This window comes from Coregonus lavaretus, assembly GCF_964263955.1.
Source record: "Coregonus lavaretus genome assembly, chromosome: 20".
NCBI classification, from domain to species: Eukaryota; Metazoa; Chordata; class Actinopteri; order Salmoniformes; family Salmonidae; genus Coregonus; species Coregonus lavaretus.
The window spans coordinates 6,527,477-6,544,661 of record NC_140007.1 but is presented as its reverse complement, the minus strand read 5'-3'; the positions used below and the strand labels follow the sequence as shown (position 1 = coordinate 6,544,661).

Below are 17,185 nucleotides of genomic sequence, written 5' to 3'. Positions count from 1 at the left end.
CTCATATCCACTGTTCAGTGTGAGATGACAGAACAACACAGTGAATCACTGTCATGTACTTCAGCCTGAGGTTGTAAACAGGAATATTGTGAAATGCCATAAACACCAGTGACTTTCTAGGGCCAAAGTGTAAGTTATATGAAGGCATTATAACTAAAACTATGACGTGAAATAAATGCCATGTTGTTTTTTTCTCTAGTTTATATTAGGTTACAGCAGGGCATTTCCATGTAAAATTCCCCATGAGCACTAACATGTGAAGTTCATAGGAACACATCAAATTTGATGTAAAAATCAAAGCTAAGACTTTTATATTTTTGAGAAATTAAGGTATAAAGACATTTTTCAACTATTTTCCATCCCTAAAATTTGGAAAAAGCAAAGGCTTTGATTTCTGGTAAAACAGATGGAAAAGGTGATTTTCCTGTTTTTTAAATGATATTTTCACACTATGAAGTCGAAATAACACTCTGAAATTGTGCGAATTATGATAATGCCCTTTTTGTGTAAGAGCTGTTTGAAAAAAAGGCCTGAAATTTCAGCCTGTTCAGGTGTGATAGAACTTCTGGCCCACATCATGACATCACAATGTGATCTGATTATAATAGACCAATGATTGTTCATCTGGGTAAGGGGGTGGGCTCTAGACCATCATATCAGCCAATCAGGGATGTGTATGTAAATATCTTCACATTTGTTTCCTAACGCCCACATGATCAGACTGAGCATTTCAAGGTCCAAAGTAGGCTCAGGAAAAGAAATTATTAAAAAAATATTTTGGAGTTATTTTCATTAAATAAATACACCCAGTGATTTATTGGACATACAGTGATGATTTAAAACTAAAATTACAAAGACTGCATGGGAGCTTTAAAAGGTATTAGAAATGCATCAAAACACAATAATGTTGAAGACCCCTGCCAACTAATATCAACATTTACAGTGTCTTCGGAAAGTATTCAGAGCCCTTTACTTTTTCCACATTTTGTTAGGTTACAGACATATTCTAAAATTGATTAAATTGTTTTTTTCCCCTCATCAATCTACACACAATACCCCAATAACGGCAAAGCAAAAACATCCACTGTCAACTGTGGGACCTTATATAGACAATCAATTGAATTTACCACAGGTGGACTATAAATCAAGTTGTAGAAACATCTCAAGGGTGATCAATGGAAACAGGATGCACCTGACCTTAATTTCATGTCTCATAGCAAAGGGTCTGAATACTTATGTAAATAACCTGTTTTCACTTTGTCATTATGGGGTTTTGTGTGTAGATTGCTGAGGATTTTTATTTTTTTAATCCATGTAAGAATAAGGCTGTAACGTAACAATACTTGAATACTTTCCGAAGGCACTGTATATTTAGTTTTTCTGAAATGATTGGCCTTCTGTAAGTTTAAGAAATGGCTAGGCCACTCCAGGACCTTGAGATGCTTCTTACGGAGCCACTCCTTAGTTGCCCTGGCTGTGTGTTTCGGGTTGTTGTCATGCTGGAAGACCCAGCCACGACCCATCTTCAATGCTCTTACTGAGGGAAGGAGGTTGTTGGCCAAGATCTCGCGATACATGGCCCCATCCATCCTCCCCTCAATACGGTGCAGTCGTCCTGTCCCCTTTGCAGAAAAGCATCCCCAAAGAATGATGTTTCCACCTCCATGCTTCACACGTTGGGATGGTGTTCTTGGGGTTGTACTCATCCTTCTTCTTCCTCCAAACACGGCGAGTGGAGTTTAGACCAAAAAGCTGTATTTTTGTCTCATCAGACCACATGACCTTCTCCCATTCCTCCTCTGGATCATCCAGATGGTCATTGGCAAACTTCAGACGGGCCTGGACATGCGCTGGCTTGAGCAGGGGGACCTTGCGCTGCAGGATTTTAATCCATGACGGTGTAGTGTGTTACTAATGGTTTTCTTTGAGACTGTGGTCCCAGCTCTCTTCAGGTCATTGACCAGGTCCTGCCGTGTAGTTCTGGGCTGATCCCTCACCTTCCTCATGATCATTGATGCCCCACGAGGTGTGATCTTGCATGGAGCCCCAAACCAAGGGTGATTGACCGTCATCTTGAACTTCTTCCATTTTCTAATAATTGCGCCAACAGTTGTTGCCTTCTCACCAAGCTGCTTGCCTATTGTCCTGTAGCCCATCCCAGCCTTGTGCAGGTCTACAATTGTATCCCTGATGTCCTTACACAGCTCTCTGGTCTTGGCCATTGTGGAGAGGTTGGAGTCTGTTTGATTGAGTTTGTGGACAGGTGTCTTTTATACAGGTAACGAGTTCAAACAGGTGCAGTTAATACAGGTAATGAGTGGAAAACAGGAGGGCTTCTTAAAGAAAAACTAACAGGTCTGTGAGAGCTGGAATTCTTACTGGTTGGTAGGTGATCAAATACTTACGTCATGCAATAAAATGCAAATGAATTACTTAAAAATCATACAATGTGATTTTCTGGATTTTTGTTTTAGATTCCGTCTCTCATAGTTGAAGTGTACCTATGATAAAAATTACAGACCTCTACATGCTTTGTAAGTAGGAAAACCTGCAAAATTGGCAGTGTATCAAATACTTGTTCTCCCCACTGTATATTTAATACATACTAGCTTAAAAACATTTACAAATTATCAAATGGATTATGAAAAAGTGGAGGTGCAATTTATTTATTTATTTGCTCCATGACTCCAAGTGGACATAAGGCTGTTTGGCTCATCTCAGTCATGAAGAGGAATAACTTTGCAGTTGTTTCTAATTAGTAAACAATGCCATGCTGGTGGGTGGTAACATTCAAATAAAACCCAGCCCTGAAATGAAACGTAGGATGAAAATAATTTGTATGTCATATCATAGGAAAAGACACCGCATTCACACGGATTTCCATGAAGTGAGCAGTTTAGATTTGTCATTTCAAGCCCAATTATGTCATACTTTGACAAAAACGATGAATTCTTGACTTAAATAGTTGTGTAACATCATGGGTAAGCTCTGGCCATTGTCTTTCAGCTCGAAAAAGTGGATTTCTACTAGTGTGGCGTTTAACAGAGTTTTGGGAAAACATGGTAACATTAAAAACTGAGGGAGATTTTACCATAATTATTTCACCAAACATTTTACATTTGCACTGTTTTTCGAGTAAATGTGTTTTTGTAAAATGTTCAATGGAAACTGTTAAAAGTAGTTATTGTGCATAGAGTTGTATGGTTTGTTTAACTTTGCAATCAATGGTTTGTGTTTGGCATAATGTTATAGTCTCAGCGTCATTCTGTTATCGTGGAATTGCCCAGCTGTTGAATGCAATCAGGGGAAAAATAAATAGAGAAAGAGGAAGAGAATGGAAAGTTGCTGCTGTGCTGTATGCACAGTCAGTTTCACCAAAATGAATCCTAGGCAGAATCCTAGAGGAAAACCTGGTTCAGTCTTCTTTCCAACGACACCGGGAGACAAATTCACCTTTCAGCAGGACAATAGCCTAAAAGACAAGGCCAAATATACACTGGAGTTGCTTACCAAAACGACATTGAATGTTCCTGAGTGGCCTAGTTACAATTTTGACTTAAATCAGCTTGAAAATCTTTGGCAAGACTAGAGAATCTCTACCTATGATCAATAACCAACTTGACAGAGCTTTAAGAATTGTAAAAATAATAATGTGCAAATATTGTACAATCCAGGTGTGCAAAGACCTACCCAGAAATACTCACAGTTGTAATCACTGCCAAAGGTGATTCTAACATGTATTGACTCAGGGGTGTGAATACTTATCTAAATGAGATATTTCTGTATTTCATTTTCAATACATTTGCAAATATTTCTAAAAACATGCTTTCAGTTTGTAATTATGGTGTATTGTGTGTGTTTAAATAGATGTAATCTATTTTGAATTCAGGCTGTAACACAACAAAATGTGGAATAAGTCAAGGGGTATGGATACTTTCTTAAGGCACTGTATTACTAATCCTTTGCTTAGTTACTGTGAATGAGTCAATGGAATGAATACACACTAGCTATAGTTTCTCACTCGCTCGTTTCTGTGTAATTTGCACTTTTCTTGCATGAGGTTTGTTTGCAGAGAACTTTAATGACCTAGACAAGCATGTGAATATGGCAATAATTTCCCACAATGAGGATGGGAATTAATACTAATAGATACATATAAAGTGAGGGGAAAAAGTATTTGATCCCCTGCTGATTTTGTACGTTTGCCCACTGACAAAGAAATGATCAGTCTATAATTTTAATGGTAGGTTTATTTGAACAGTGAGAGACAGAATAACAACAAACAAATCCAGAAAAACGCATGTCAAAAATTTTATAAATTGATTTGCATTTTAATGAGGGAAATAAGTATTTGACCCCCTCTCAATCAGAAAGATTTCTGGCTCCCTGGTGTCTTTTATAAAGGTAGCGAGCTGAGATTAGGAGCACACTCTTAAAGGGAGTGCTCCTAATCTCAGTTTGTTACCTGTATAAAAGATACCTGTCCACAGAAGCAATCAATCAATCCGTTTCCAAACTCTCCACCATGGCCAAGACCAAAGAGCTCTCCGAGGATGTCAGGGACAAGATTGTAGACCTACACAAGGCTGGAAGGGGCTGCAAGACCATCGCCAAGCAGCTTGGTGAGAAGGTGACAACAATTGGTGCAATTATTTGCAAATGGAAGAAACACAAAATAACTGTCAATCTCCCTCGGCCTGGGGCTCCATGCAAGATCTCACCTCGTGGAGTTGCAATGATCTTGAGAACGGAGAGGAATCAGCCCAGAACTACACGGGAGGATCTAGTCAATGATCTCAAGGCAGCTGGGACCATAGTCACCAAGAAAACGATTGGTAACACTCTACGCCGTGAAGGACTGAAATCCTGCAGCGCAAGCAAGGTCGCCCTGCTCAAGAAAGCACATATACATGCCCGTCTGAAGTTTGCCAATGAACATCTGAATGATTCATGGATTCAAGGAGAACTGGGTGAAAGTGTTGTGGTCAGATGAGACCAAAATGGAGCTCTTTGGCATCAACTCAACTCGCCATGTTTGGAGGAGGAGGAATGCTGCCTATGACCCCAAGAACACCATCCCCACTGTCAAACATGGAGGTGGAAACATTATGCTTTGGGGGTGTTTTTATACTAAGGGAACAGGACAACTTCACAGCATCAAAGGGACGATGGACGGGGCCATGTACCGTCAAATCTTGGGTGAGAACCTCCTTCCCTCAGCCAGGTCATTGAAAATGGGTCGTGGATGGGTATTCCAGCATGACAATGACCCAAAACACACGGCCAAGGCAACAAAGGAGTGACTCAAGAAGAAGCACATTAAGGTCCTGGAGTGGCCTAGCCAGTCTCCAGACCTTAATCCCATAAAAAATCTGTGGAGGGAGCTGAAGGTTCGAGTTGCCTAACTTCAGCCTCGAAACCTTAATGACTTGGAGAAGATCTGCAAAGAGGAGTGGGACAAAATCCCTCCTGAGATGTGTGCAAACCTGGTGGCCAACTACAAGAAACGTCTGACCTCTGTGATTGCCAACAAGGGTTTTGCCACCAAGTACTAAGTCATGTTTTGCAGAGGGGTCAAATACTTATTTCCCTAATTAAAATGCAAATCAATTTATAACATTTTTGACATGCGTTTTTCTGGATTGTATTGTTGTTATTTTGCCTCTCACTGTTAAAATAAACCTACCATTAAAATTATAGACTGATCATGTCTTTGTCAGTGGGCAAACATACAAAATCAGCAGGGGATCAAATACTTTTTTCCCTCACTGTACCACTGAGCACTGTACTTTTATTTGAATTGGGCCAAGCACAATGGCTGAGCTAACATATACAAACTCAAATCACACACACACACACACACACACACACACACACACACACACACACACACACACACACACACACACACACACACACACACACACACACACACACACACACACACACACACACACACACACACACACACAGTACTGTAACTGAGTCAATACCACAGTCAACAGTCCCTAAGATCATTTATCTTATCCACAGGAATCTACTATTCCAAAATAAAAGAAAGACATAGTATAATGGACAGGGGGCTTGCCACCGCATTCCAGAGTGAAGGTAAGCCTACTTGTAGCTGTAGGCACATGTGGGCCGTCAGTATTCCGCACAGGGACACACTGATCGAGTTTCTACCTGCTCAGGTGATCTGGGTGCTGTAACAGGATCCACAGCCACCTGGGGAGGGAGATATCCGATCTGACCCCACTGCTTGTCACCTGGTCTGGGTATGAGAGTACAGGGCGTGCCCTACTCCCTATGGACCCTGCTAAGTCCTGGTTCTGCATGGGAAACCAACAGGTTAAAGCACAATGGAGGTCTTATTTGTTGCCCAGGGGTAGAGACTTAATATGCTCCCCTCTCATTAGAGTCATGGGGAATTTGCTGATTTTTGCGTGAGGCCGCTGGCAAAGGCATGGAGAGGGCTTTGACACCTCCTTCAAATTACAACTAAGCGTTTTGTTTACTCTGTCTCTGGTCTCTGGGTTTGATGAGTCCCTGCTTTGCCTTCAGAAGGTATTCACACCCCTTGACTTTTTCCAAATGTTGTTGTGTTAAAATGTGGGATTAAAATGGATTTAATTGTGATTTATTTTGTCAACCATCTACACAAAATACTCTAATGTCAAAGTGGAAGAACAATTCTAACATTTTAGAAAAATGTATACAAAAAAACACTAATATATCTTGATTACATAAGTATTCAACCCCCTGAGTCAATTAGGGCTGACCCCATTTAGTCTACTGGTTGATTGTTTGGTCGATAGGCTGTTGGTCGACCGATCATTTTTTTGTCTAGCAGTTGCAACCAAAAATATTTTTCGGCATGTCTTGATTGATGCCCGTCTCAGTGGACTAATCCATTGCGGAGGCCGCGGGGGTGGCACACCAGTATCACCAGTAGTACATTTACCGTTAATTCCCATAATTTCTAATCTACAATGTTTGTTTGGTTACCATAATTTCTGTTAATGCATTCAATATATTATTATTATTACAGTCTTATACAGTTCTCATTGTCGGAGTGGACACGTTGTTTGCAGAGCGCACAACCTAGGCTACACCTGTGAGAAACAAGTTTGGGTTTATTTAATTCCATTTATGAGTTGTCAATTTATTAATTGTGTTTTGTTTGGAACGCTACTGTCAATGTTGAGTAATTATGCATACAAGTAGGCTACCTGGCCTGCGTGCAAATGTAGGCTTATAAATTTGGGGATCTGATAGTATTTCTGATTGTCTTATCTCACCACCACTAATTAGCTGTGGAGCTTCTCAAAGTAATTTTTCCTTCACCTCAAACAGCAAGTAAACTAAGTCTGTTTTTACATCCATTGAGAATGACAATAGTTCCTCAATGTAGCCTATTTGAAAGATCGTTCCAGCTCTCTCCCTTTTGATAACCACTAAGAGTGAAAGGGGAAAAAAATGTCATGCTCTGATCAGGTGGAAACGTCATAAAATAGGCCTACCTGATTACTTCTTATCTCTTGCGCAAATAGCCCACAGCTGTGTCTGTGTGTGTCCGGAGCTCACTGGGACAGGAAACTCTTAGGGCCCAGAATATTTTATACAATATTTCAGGTTTGTTAGTGCAAGCTTTGGGCTGGACCAAGTTGATAGTTGATACAATGTTTCAAGTTCCTTGCAGACAGGCCATGCATAGCCAATGTGATTTATTTTTATCAGGATATTTTCTACCTGCAGGCTTTAATGCTTTATTTGTTTGCTTTATGTTAGCTATTTTTACATAGTTGGCAATAGAAGTTACTTTTAGATTTGTATAATTTTCATTTAGATTGAAATATATGTTTTATTATGAGATATGAAGACTTTATTATAAAATAAATGAAACTGTTCCACGAAAATGTGCATATGAAAATCATAACTGGCACGCAGGTCGGTAGAAATGGTTAAGATACATTGGCACTCCAAATGGAAAAGGTTGCCGACCCCTGGTGAAGTCTATTACCGGCATAATGGCAGAATCTGCAAAGGCCAGCAACAACGGGAGGAGGTGGTTCGGGAACAGCTTTTTTTCTTCTTGATCTCTGGCTCCCACAGTGTGCTTAAAGCATCAGACAAGCTCAGTAGCCTACATATAGATGATTTTTTTTCATATGGAAAAATACACGTTTTAATGTTTTGACCAGTTGATTGGTCGAAAGATTGGTCAACCAAGATTTGTTTTAATCAGGGACAGCCCTAGAGTCAGTACATGTTAGAATCACCTTTGGCAGCGATTACAGCTGTAAGTCTTTCTGGGTAAGTCTCTAAGAGCATTGCACACCTCGATTGCCCATTATTCTTTTACAAAATCTTCAAGCTCTGTCAAGTTGGTTGTTGATCATTGCTAGACAGCCATTGCTAGACAGCCATTGCTAAACCCAGTTTTTCTCTAGGATTTTGCCTGTGCTTAGCTCTATTCCATTTCTTTTTATCCTAAGAAACTCCCTAATCCTTGCCGATGATAAGCACACCCATAACATGATGCAGCCACCACCATGCTTGAAAAATACTCAGTGATGTGTTGTGTTGGATTTGCAACAAACATAACACTTTGTATTCAGGACAAAAATATAATTTCAGTATTATACAATTTTTTCATAGGGTGTAGATCAGCGTTAATAGTGCAGATAGATTGTAGCTTCCGTCATTTCCAACCCCCCCCCCCCCCCCCATATTTTTTGCAGTATGACTTTAGTGCCTTATTGCAAACAGGATGCATGTTTTGAAATATTTTAATTCTGTACAAGCTTCCTTCTTTTCACTCTGTCATTTATGTTAGTATTGTGGAGTATAACTACAATGTTGTTGATCCATCCTCAGGTATCTCCTATCACAGCCATTAAACTCTTGCAACTGTTTTAAAATCTCTGAGCGGTTTCCTTCCTCTCCGGCAACTAAGTTAGGAAGGGTGCCTGTAACTTTGTAGTGACTGGGTGTAATTAATAATTGCACCATGCTCAAAGGCATATTCAATGTCTGCTTTTTTTACCCATCTACCAATAGGTTCCCTTCTTTGCCAACCATTGGTAAACCTCCCTGGTCTTCATGGTTGAATCTGTGCTTGAAATTCACTGCTCGACTGAGGGACCTTACAGATAATTGTAAGTGTGGGGTTCAGAGATTGGGTAGTCATTTAAAAAATCATGTTAAACATTATTATTGTACACAGAGTGAGTCCATGCAACTTATTATGTGACTTGTTAAGCACATCTTTACTCCTGAACTTATTTAGGTTAACCATAACAAAAGGGTTGAATACTTATTGACTTAAGACATTTCAGCTTTTCATTTTTAATTAATTTGTAAACATTTCTAAAAACAAGATTTCACTTTGACATTATGGGGTATTGTGTGTAGATCAGTGACACACAATCTCAATTTAATCCATTTAAAATTCAGGCTGTAACATAACAAAATGTGGAAAAAGTAAATGGGTGTGAATACTTTCTGAAGGCACTGTAAACAAACATTGTGCATTAATGTTGAGCATCAATTGGCCCTTTGCTAAGCCCCGCCCCCCTTTGTTACTGTTGCAACCTCGGACAACATTTTCCCAGGAAGCCCAATTCCCCATTCAAACCACTGGCAAAATCCCCTCACATTGATCTCAAACTGTGTTTTGATACACAATTAAATTAAACACAGACTACCTCTTGCTAATCAGGAAACTCTCTGGTATGTCGTGATGGACTCTCATTACAATTACTTCATGGGAACCTGGTAAAGTTATGTTTGTAGCTAGTGTGGCTAGCCACTGAATGTCTCTGTCCGAATTCACTGTCAGCATGCAGTCAAAGCTTCTAACCACTTTTAGAGCTAACTACTACTCTCAAATCGTACCCTGATGTTGCCAGCAGATGGGAGAGGTATTCATAACATGTCTAATTTAGCTAGCTAACATACATTTTGTGAACAAGTTATATTAAGTGGCTAGCTAGCGTTATCAATGTTTGATGGTCAATGAGACTGAGAGCTGATTTGCTTACCAATTGAGCTAGCAAACAATGTAACAAAAGCATAATTTCGTATTCAAAAAATACTCCATCAACAGGCAATGCATTTCAGGAATCACAGTAGCAAGTACCCCTAGTGCACTGTTCAATTATTTAGTCATAACCACTCGGAGTGAAGAAAACTCTTAGTTTTCCCACTGCCCTCACTGGCTTTCATGTGTTTAAAACGTGAGCTTGTCCGAGGTGTTAGACCCGACGACAGTTGCTATCCACTGGTTGTGCAAAATTCTGTGGTGGGGCTTAGCGAAGGGTCAATTAACATGCTAGTGTATTTGACTGCAAAGTTATTTTAAATATTAATTCATTGGCTCTTTTAGTTTTAGTGGTAATATAGTCTCATTTGTTCTGTAAATAAATAAGCTGAACCAACCCCTGCTCTGCAAACACAGGACAAGGACAAGGTAGGTCCTCCCCTCGTGTGAAAGGTGTCCGTAACAGGGCACAGCCTTTACCATAAATATACTAATGCTCTACACATATAGTTAATCAGTGAAACTAACTTGTTATAACACTTAGCAAAGAGTCAAATATGCAAGGCGATATGGTCCAAATATCATATCACAATATTTAAAAAATGTTTGACGGTATGACAGTATTTGACAGTATTTTGTGATTTGAATAATAAAAGTTCTAAATATGCTTAAGTTCTTCTAAATATGAATAGTTCAGGACATTTCAATGGGGCTTTCTCCATTCTGATTGGCATATACAGTGGGGAAAAAAAGTATTTAGTCAGCCACCAATTGTGCAAGTTCTCCCACTTAAAAAGATGAGAGAGGCCTGTAATTTTCATCATAGGTACACGTCAACTATGACAGACAAAATGAGGAGAAAAAATCCAGAAAATCACATTGTAGGATTTTTAATGAATTTATTTGCAAATTATGGTGGAAAATAAGTATTTTGTCAATAACAAAAGTTTCTCAATACTTTGTTATATACCCTTTGTTGGCAATGACACAGGTCAAACGTTTTCTGTAAGTCTTCACAAGGTTTTCACACACTGTTGCTGGTATTTTGGCCCATTCCTCCATGCAGATCTCTTCTAGAGCAGTGATGTTTTGGGGATGTCGCTGTGCAACACGGACTTTCAACTCCCTCCAAAGATTTTCTATGGGGTTGAGATCTGGAGACTGGCTAAGCCACTCCAGGACCTTGAAATGCTTCTTATGAAGCCACTCCTTCGTTGCCCGGGCGGTGTGTTTGGGATCATTGTCATGCTGAAAGACCCAGCCACGTTTCATCTTCAATGCCCTTGCTGATGGAAGGAGGTTTTTACTCAAAATCTCACGATACATGGCCCCATTCATTCTTTCCTTTACACGGATCAGTCGTCCTGGTCCCTTTGCAGAAAAACAGCCCCAAAGCATGATGTTTCCACCCCCATGCTTCACCGTAGGTATGGTGTTCTTTGGATGCAACTCAGCATTCTTTGTCCTCCAAACACGACGAGTTGAGTTTTTACCTAAAAGTTATATTTTGGTTTCATCTGACCATATGACATTCTCCCAATCCTCTTCTGGATCATCCAAATGCACTCTAGCAAACTTCAGACGGGCCTGGACATGTACTGGCTTAAGCAGGGGGACACGTCTGACACTGCAGGATTTGAGTCCCTGGCGGCGTAGTGTGTTACTGATGGTAGGCTTTGTTACTTTGGTCCCAGCTCTCTGCAGGTCATTCACTAGGTCCCCCCGTGTGGTTCTGGGATTTTTGCTCACCGTTCTTGTGATCATTTTGACCCCATGGGGTGAGATCTTGCGTGGAGCCCCAGATCGAGGGAGATTATCAGTGGTCTTGTATGTCTTCCATTTCCTAATAATTGCTCCCACAGTTGATTTCTTAAAACCAAGCTGCTTACCTATTGCAGATTCAGTCTTCCCAGCCTGGTGCAGGTCTACAATTTTGTTTCTGGTGTCCTTTGACAGCTCTTTGGTCTTGGCCATAGTGGAGTTTGGAGTGTGACTGTTTGAGGTTGTGGACAGGTGTCTTTTATATGGATAACAAGTTCAAACAGGTGCCATTAATACAGGTAACGAGTGGAGGACAGAGGAGCCTCTTAAAGAAGAAGTTACAGGTCTGTGAGAGCCAGAAATCTTGCTTGTTTGTAGGTGACCAAATACTTATTTTCCACCATAATTTGCAAATGAATTCAATAAAAATCCTACAATGTGATGTTCTGGAGAAAAAAATTCTCAATTTGTCTGTCATAGTTGACGTGTACCTATGATGAATATTACAGGCCTCTCTCATCTTTTTAAGTGGGAGAACTTGCACAATTGGTGGCTGACTAAATACTTTTTTCCCCACTGTACTGTTAAATCTAATTATTTTCAGCATTTTCATCAATTTCTGCTTTTCCTACTCTTTTGTTATCATTTCCACACTGTGCCATGTAGGGCTGCATGATAGATCTAGGCCTAGTTTATTGGTAAACTGTTGGAATTTTGGAAATAGAATGATTCTTGTAATTCAATATTTGGAACATAGTGGGCAGCAATTTGAATACATTGTTGTTTGACATGACAACAAATGAATAAGCCAGGGAGGAATTCATGTGACAGGTAGGAACCAAAGTTTTGGTCAGTGTTTCCCAGGGGACACTATACGATTTTATATGACATGTTTTCTCATGTACCAAGCTATCTCTCTAGATAACATACAGTACCAGTCAAAAATTTGGAGACACCTACTCATTCAAGGGTTTTTCTTTATTTTTACTATTTTCTACATTGTAGAATAATAGTGAAGACATCGAAACTATGAAATAACACATATGGAATCATGTAGTAACCAAAAAAGTGTTAAACAAATCAAAATATATTTTTATATTCTTCAAATAGCCACCCTTTGCCTTGATGACAGCTTCGCACACTCTTGGCATTCTCCGAACCAGCTTTACCTGGAATGTTTTTCCAACAGTCTTGAAGGAGTTCCCACATATGCTGAGCACTTGTTGGCTGCTTTTCCTTCACTCTGCAGTCTGATTCATCCCAAACCATCTCAATTGGGTTGAGGTCGGAGGGTTATGGAGGCCAGGTCATCTGATGCAGCACTCCATCACTCTACTTCTTCATAAAATAGCCCTTACACAGCCTGGAGGTGTGTTGGGTCATTGTCCTGTTGAAAAAAAAATGATAGTCCCGCTAAGCCCAAACCAGATGGGATGGCGTATCGCTGCAGAATGCTGTGGTAGCCATGCTGGTTAAGTGTGCCTTAAATTCTAAATTAAACACAGACAGTGTCACCAGCAAAACACCCCCACACCATAACACCTGCTCCTCCATGCTTTACGGTGGGAAATACACATTGGGAGATCATCCGTTCACCCATGGTTGGAACCAAAAATCTCAAATTTGGACTCCAGACCAAAGGACACATTTCCACCAGTCTAATTTCTTGGCCCAAGCAAGTATCTTCTTCTTATTGGTGTCCTTTAGTAGTAGTTTCTTTGCAGCAATTCGAGCATGAAGGCCTGATTCACACAGTCTCCTCTGAACAGTTGATGTTGAGATGTGTCTGTTACTTGAACTCTGTGAAGCATTTATTTGGGCTGCAATTTCTGAGGCTGGTAACTCTAATGAACTTATCCTCTGCAGCAGAGGTAACTCTGGGTCTTCCATTCCGGTGGCGGTCCTCATGAGAGCCAGTTTCATCATAGCGCTTGATGGTTTTTGCGACTGCACTTGAAGAAACATTCTAAGTTCTTGAAATGTTCCATATTGACTGACCTTCATGTCTTAAAGTAATGATTGACTGTCGTTTCTCTTTGCTTATTTGAGCTGTTCTTGCCATAATATGGACTTGGTCTTTTACCAAATAGGGCTATCTTCTGTATACTCCCACTACCTTGTCACAACACAACTGATTGGCTCAAATGCATTAAGAAGGAAATAAATTCCACAAATTAACTTTTAAGAAGGCACACCTGTTAATTGAAATGCATTCCAGGTGACTACCGTATGAAGCTGGTTGAGAGTGCCAAGAGTGTGCAAAGCTGTCATCAAGGCAAAGGGTGGCTTTTTGAAGAATCTAAAATTTGTTTGATTTGTTTAACCCTTTTTTGATTACTACATGATTCCATGTGTGTTATTTCATAGTTTTGATGTCTTCACTATTAGACTACAATGTAAAAATAGTAAAAATAAAGAAAAACCCTTGAATGAGTAGGTGTGTCCAAACTTTTGACTGGTAGTGTACATCTCAAACAGTATACTACAGTACTTCCACTGACAGTGTGAATCTGGCTTTTGGCGTTGGCTCCACATAGTGTTCCCCAGAGCCATGCGTGGTGCTCCCAAAACAAAAAAAAACAAAATACCCAAACACATCCTGACGTGAATGGGACTGATGACAACAACAACATGAAGGCATGAAATGAAAAGTGAAATGTTAAAAAGCAGAACAACGCAAATCACTGTTACTCTCTCTCCCTCTCTTGTATCTTCTCTCTCTCCCTCTCCCTCGCCCTCTCTCTCTCTCTCTCTCTCTCTCTCTCTCTCTCTCTCTCTCTCTCTCTCTCTCTCTCTCTCTCTCTCTCTCTCTCTCAGACAGATGCGCAGCAAACCATGGGCAATGGATCAAGCACATCTAAGTCCCAGAGAGCTTCCAGAAATAACCCAGTCAGTGAGTGGTGTCTCTCCCAATGAGCACTATCTGTCTGCATTACCCACACTTTGTTATGGGACCACAACAACACGCTATTCTCTTACACAACACTGCTCTCTCTTCCACTGACTAAGTGAGACACAGTTAAATTGGTATGAGAATAAAAGAGCGAACTGTGAGATGTAAGATATTGTATATACGTTTTGGTTAAGGCAAGCTCATACATTTTATACTTTTTTAACTTGGAGGAGTTGGGGGGTGCATAACTTTGAGAATGTGGAGGGTGGTTGTGTGTATTGACTGGGCTACACTAGTTTATCCAGCCGGTGTGAGTGGCCTAATCTCTGACCCTTGGTGACTTTAGCTCTCTTTGCCAGGCCAGCCACTGACAAACAAAAGCTGGATGACTGTCACAGCGGCTTTATGTCAAGCAGTGATCCTGTGCTGCTGAAAACAAGATGACCAAAGTGTCACATTACGCTGGCCTACTTTTTACATGGCTGACTGTTCTGTTTTGGTTGTTCCATGGTTATAACAATCACTCATGTCACTTGTCAGTAACAAAATCATTATCCTCTGGGCTCTTTCTCTCCTTTGACTGAACAGTGTGTTTGTGTGTGTGTGTGTGTATGTGTGTGTGTGTGTGTGTGTATATATGTGTGAATATAAGAGAAAGAGAGAGAGAGAGAGAGAGAGAGGGGGGGGGGGGGGGGGGGGGTGTTCAAGGCAAGGTCCCATCCCACCGTTTCCCAGTCTTTCATTGAATAATTGAAAAGTTGTGTGCACATATTATAACTATAACAGATGAACTATAGCTCTGCTTCTCTATGTGTTTCGGAATAATTACTTTAAAATAGATTAGAACACCTACCTTGTCGGACAGTTTTCAACCTGATGGGACCCTTGCAACTCTTCATTAGAGTCCAGATGTCATAGAGGGGTAATCCAGACACCGAGAGACCCTCAACTTCCACCAGTAACTCCCCCTCGGACAGATGTCCGTTTTTATAAACCAACACATCCTCTCTGACTTCCCCGATGTAGGGAAACTCTCCGTTCTCTGCGCCACCGCGCAGCTCCACATTCAATTCACCGCGAGCATCCCGACTCACTGCACACTCTTTAACTTTGGTGATCCAGTGGTTTTTCTTCTGGATTACTTTTGACATGATGATTAGGATCCAGACGACACCCGTTAGTACCACCGGATGACTCAACAACCAGGTGACACATAACACTATGTCGCTTTCGAAACCCAGAAAACTTTCGGTTGCTTGAAGGTGATTTCAGATTGGATCATTTTCGCACTTCTTTTAAACCAAGCGATAATGTTCCTCTGGCGCAGCTGTCCGGTCTACACATCCCACATTAGGATCAAATACTCAGATGTTGTTGGCTTCTCATATTCTTTAATAGCCTAACATGCACGCTACCTGATCCCAGGAGTCGATCTAATCCGAACTCCGATTGGCCGCTTTACTTTCACTAAAGTCAAGAATCTCCTGCCACGTTAGCCTACTTTGACCCTTGCTCCCATTTATTTCTTCAAGAATACCCTCTCATAAACAGTTACTTTTACCTGTCTTGTGAGTCGAGAAAGCTGTTCACACAGCCCGCTGCGCCTTTAAGCAGGTAACATGACAGCTCATCCTATATTGCTCCTGCGATCGTGCTCTGGCGATAGCAAAGGGATTGCATGCGTCCTGCCAGTCTCCCACTGGAGCGCACTGGAGAAGGGAAATCCTCCTTGACTACACATATTATTACAGGGTCCTAATGCTCCACTAACTCTTTATCCACACGCATTTCTGCCTTGAAAACAGCATTAAAGATCCAGTGCAGTCAAAAACGTGTTTTCTGTTTACATACACCTTAGCCAAATACATTTAAACTCAGTTTTTCACAATTCCTGACATTTAATCCTAGTAAAAATTCCCTGTTTTAGGTCAGTTAGGATCAACCACTTTATTTTAAGAATGGGAAATGTCAGAATAATAGTAGAGAGAATTATTTATTTCAGCATTTATTTATTTCATCACATTCCCAGTGGGTCAGAAGTTTAAATACACTCAATTAGTATTTGGTAGCATTGCATTTAAAGTGTTTATCTTGGGTCAAACGTTTCGAGTAACCTTCCACAAGCTTCCCACAATAAATTGGGTGATTTTTGGCCCATTCCTCCTGACAGAGCTCGTGTAACTGAGTCAGGTTTGTAGGCCTCCTTGCTCGCACACGCTTTTTCAGTTCTGCCCACAACTGTTCTATAGGATTGAGGTCAGGGCTTTGTGATGGCCACTCCCAGTACCTTGTCTTTGTTGTCCTTAAGCCATTTCGCCACAAGTTTGGAAGTATGCTTGGGGTCATTGTCCATTTGGAAGAACCATTTGCGACCAAGCTTAAACTTCCTGACTGATGTCTTGAGATGTTGCTTCAATATATCCACATAATTTTCCTTCCTCATGATGCCATGTATTTTGTGAAGTGCACCAGTCCCTCCTGCAGCAAAG

At 40.6% G+C, this 17,185-nt stretch overlaps 1 protein-coding gene across 7 annotated transcripts in view; it reads right to left on the bottom strand.

Annotated features, from left to right (window-relative positions):
- Positions 1-16,443, bottom strand: part of LOC311147829 (membrane-associated guanylate kinase, WW and PDZ domain-containing protein 1-like) — a 202,062-nt gene extending 185,619 nt beyond the window's left edge. For 6 of the 7 annotated variants that reach the window (XM_084184626.1, XM_084184628.1, XM_084184629.1 and 3 more), the window contains exon 1: positions 15,550-16,432. In XM_084184626.1, the coding sequence (XP_084040752.1) occupies positions 15,550-15,847 (298 nt within the window). In that variant the 5' untranslated portion in view covers positions 15,848-16,432. Of the gene's footprint in view, positions 1-15,549 lie in introns of all 7 variants that reach the window. The other variant, XM_084184632.1, reaches the window with a different exon arrangement.
- Positions 16,444-17,185: the final 742 nt, after the last annotated feature.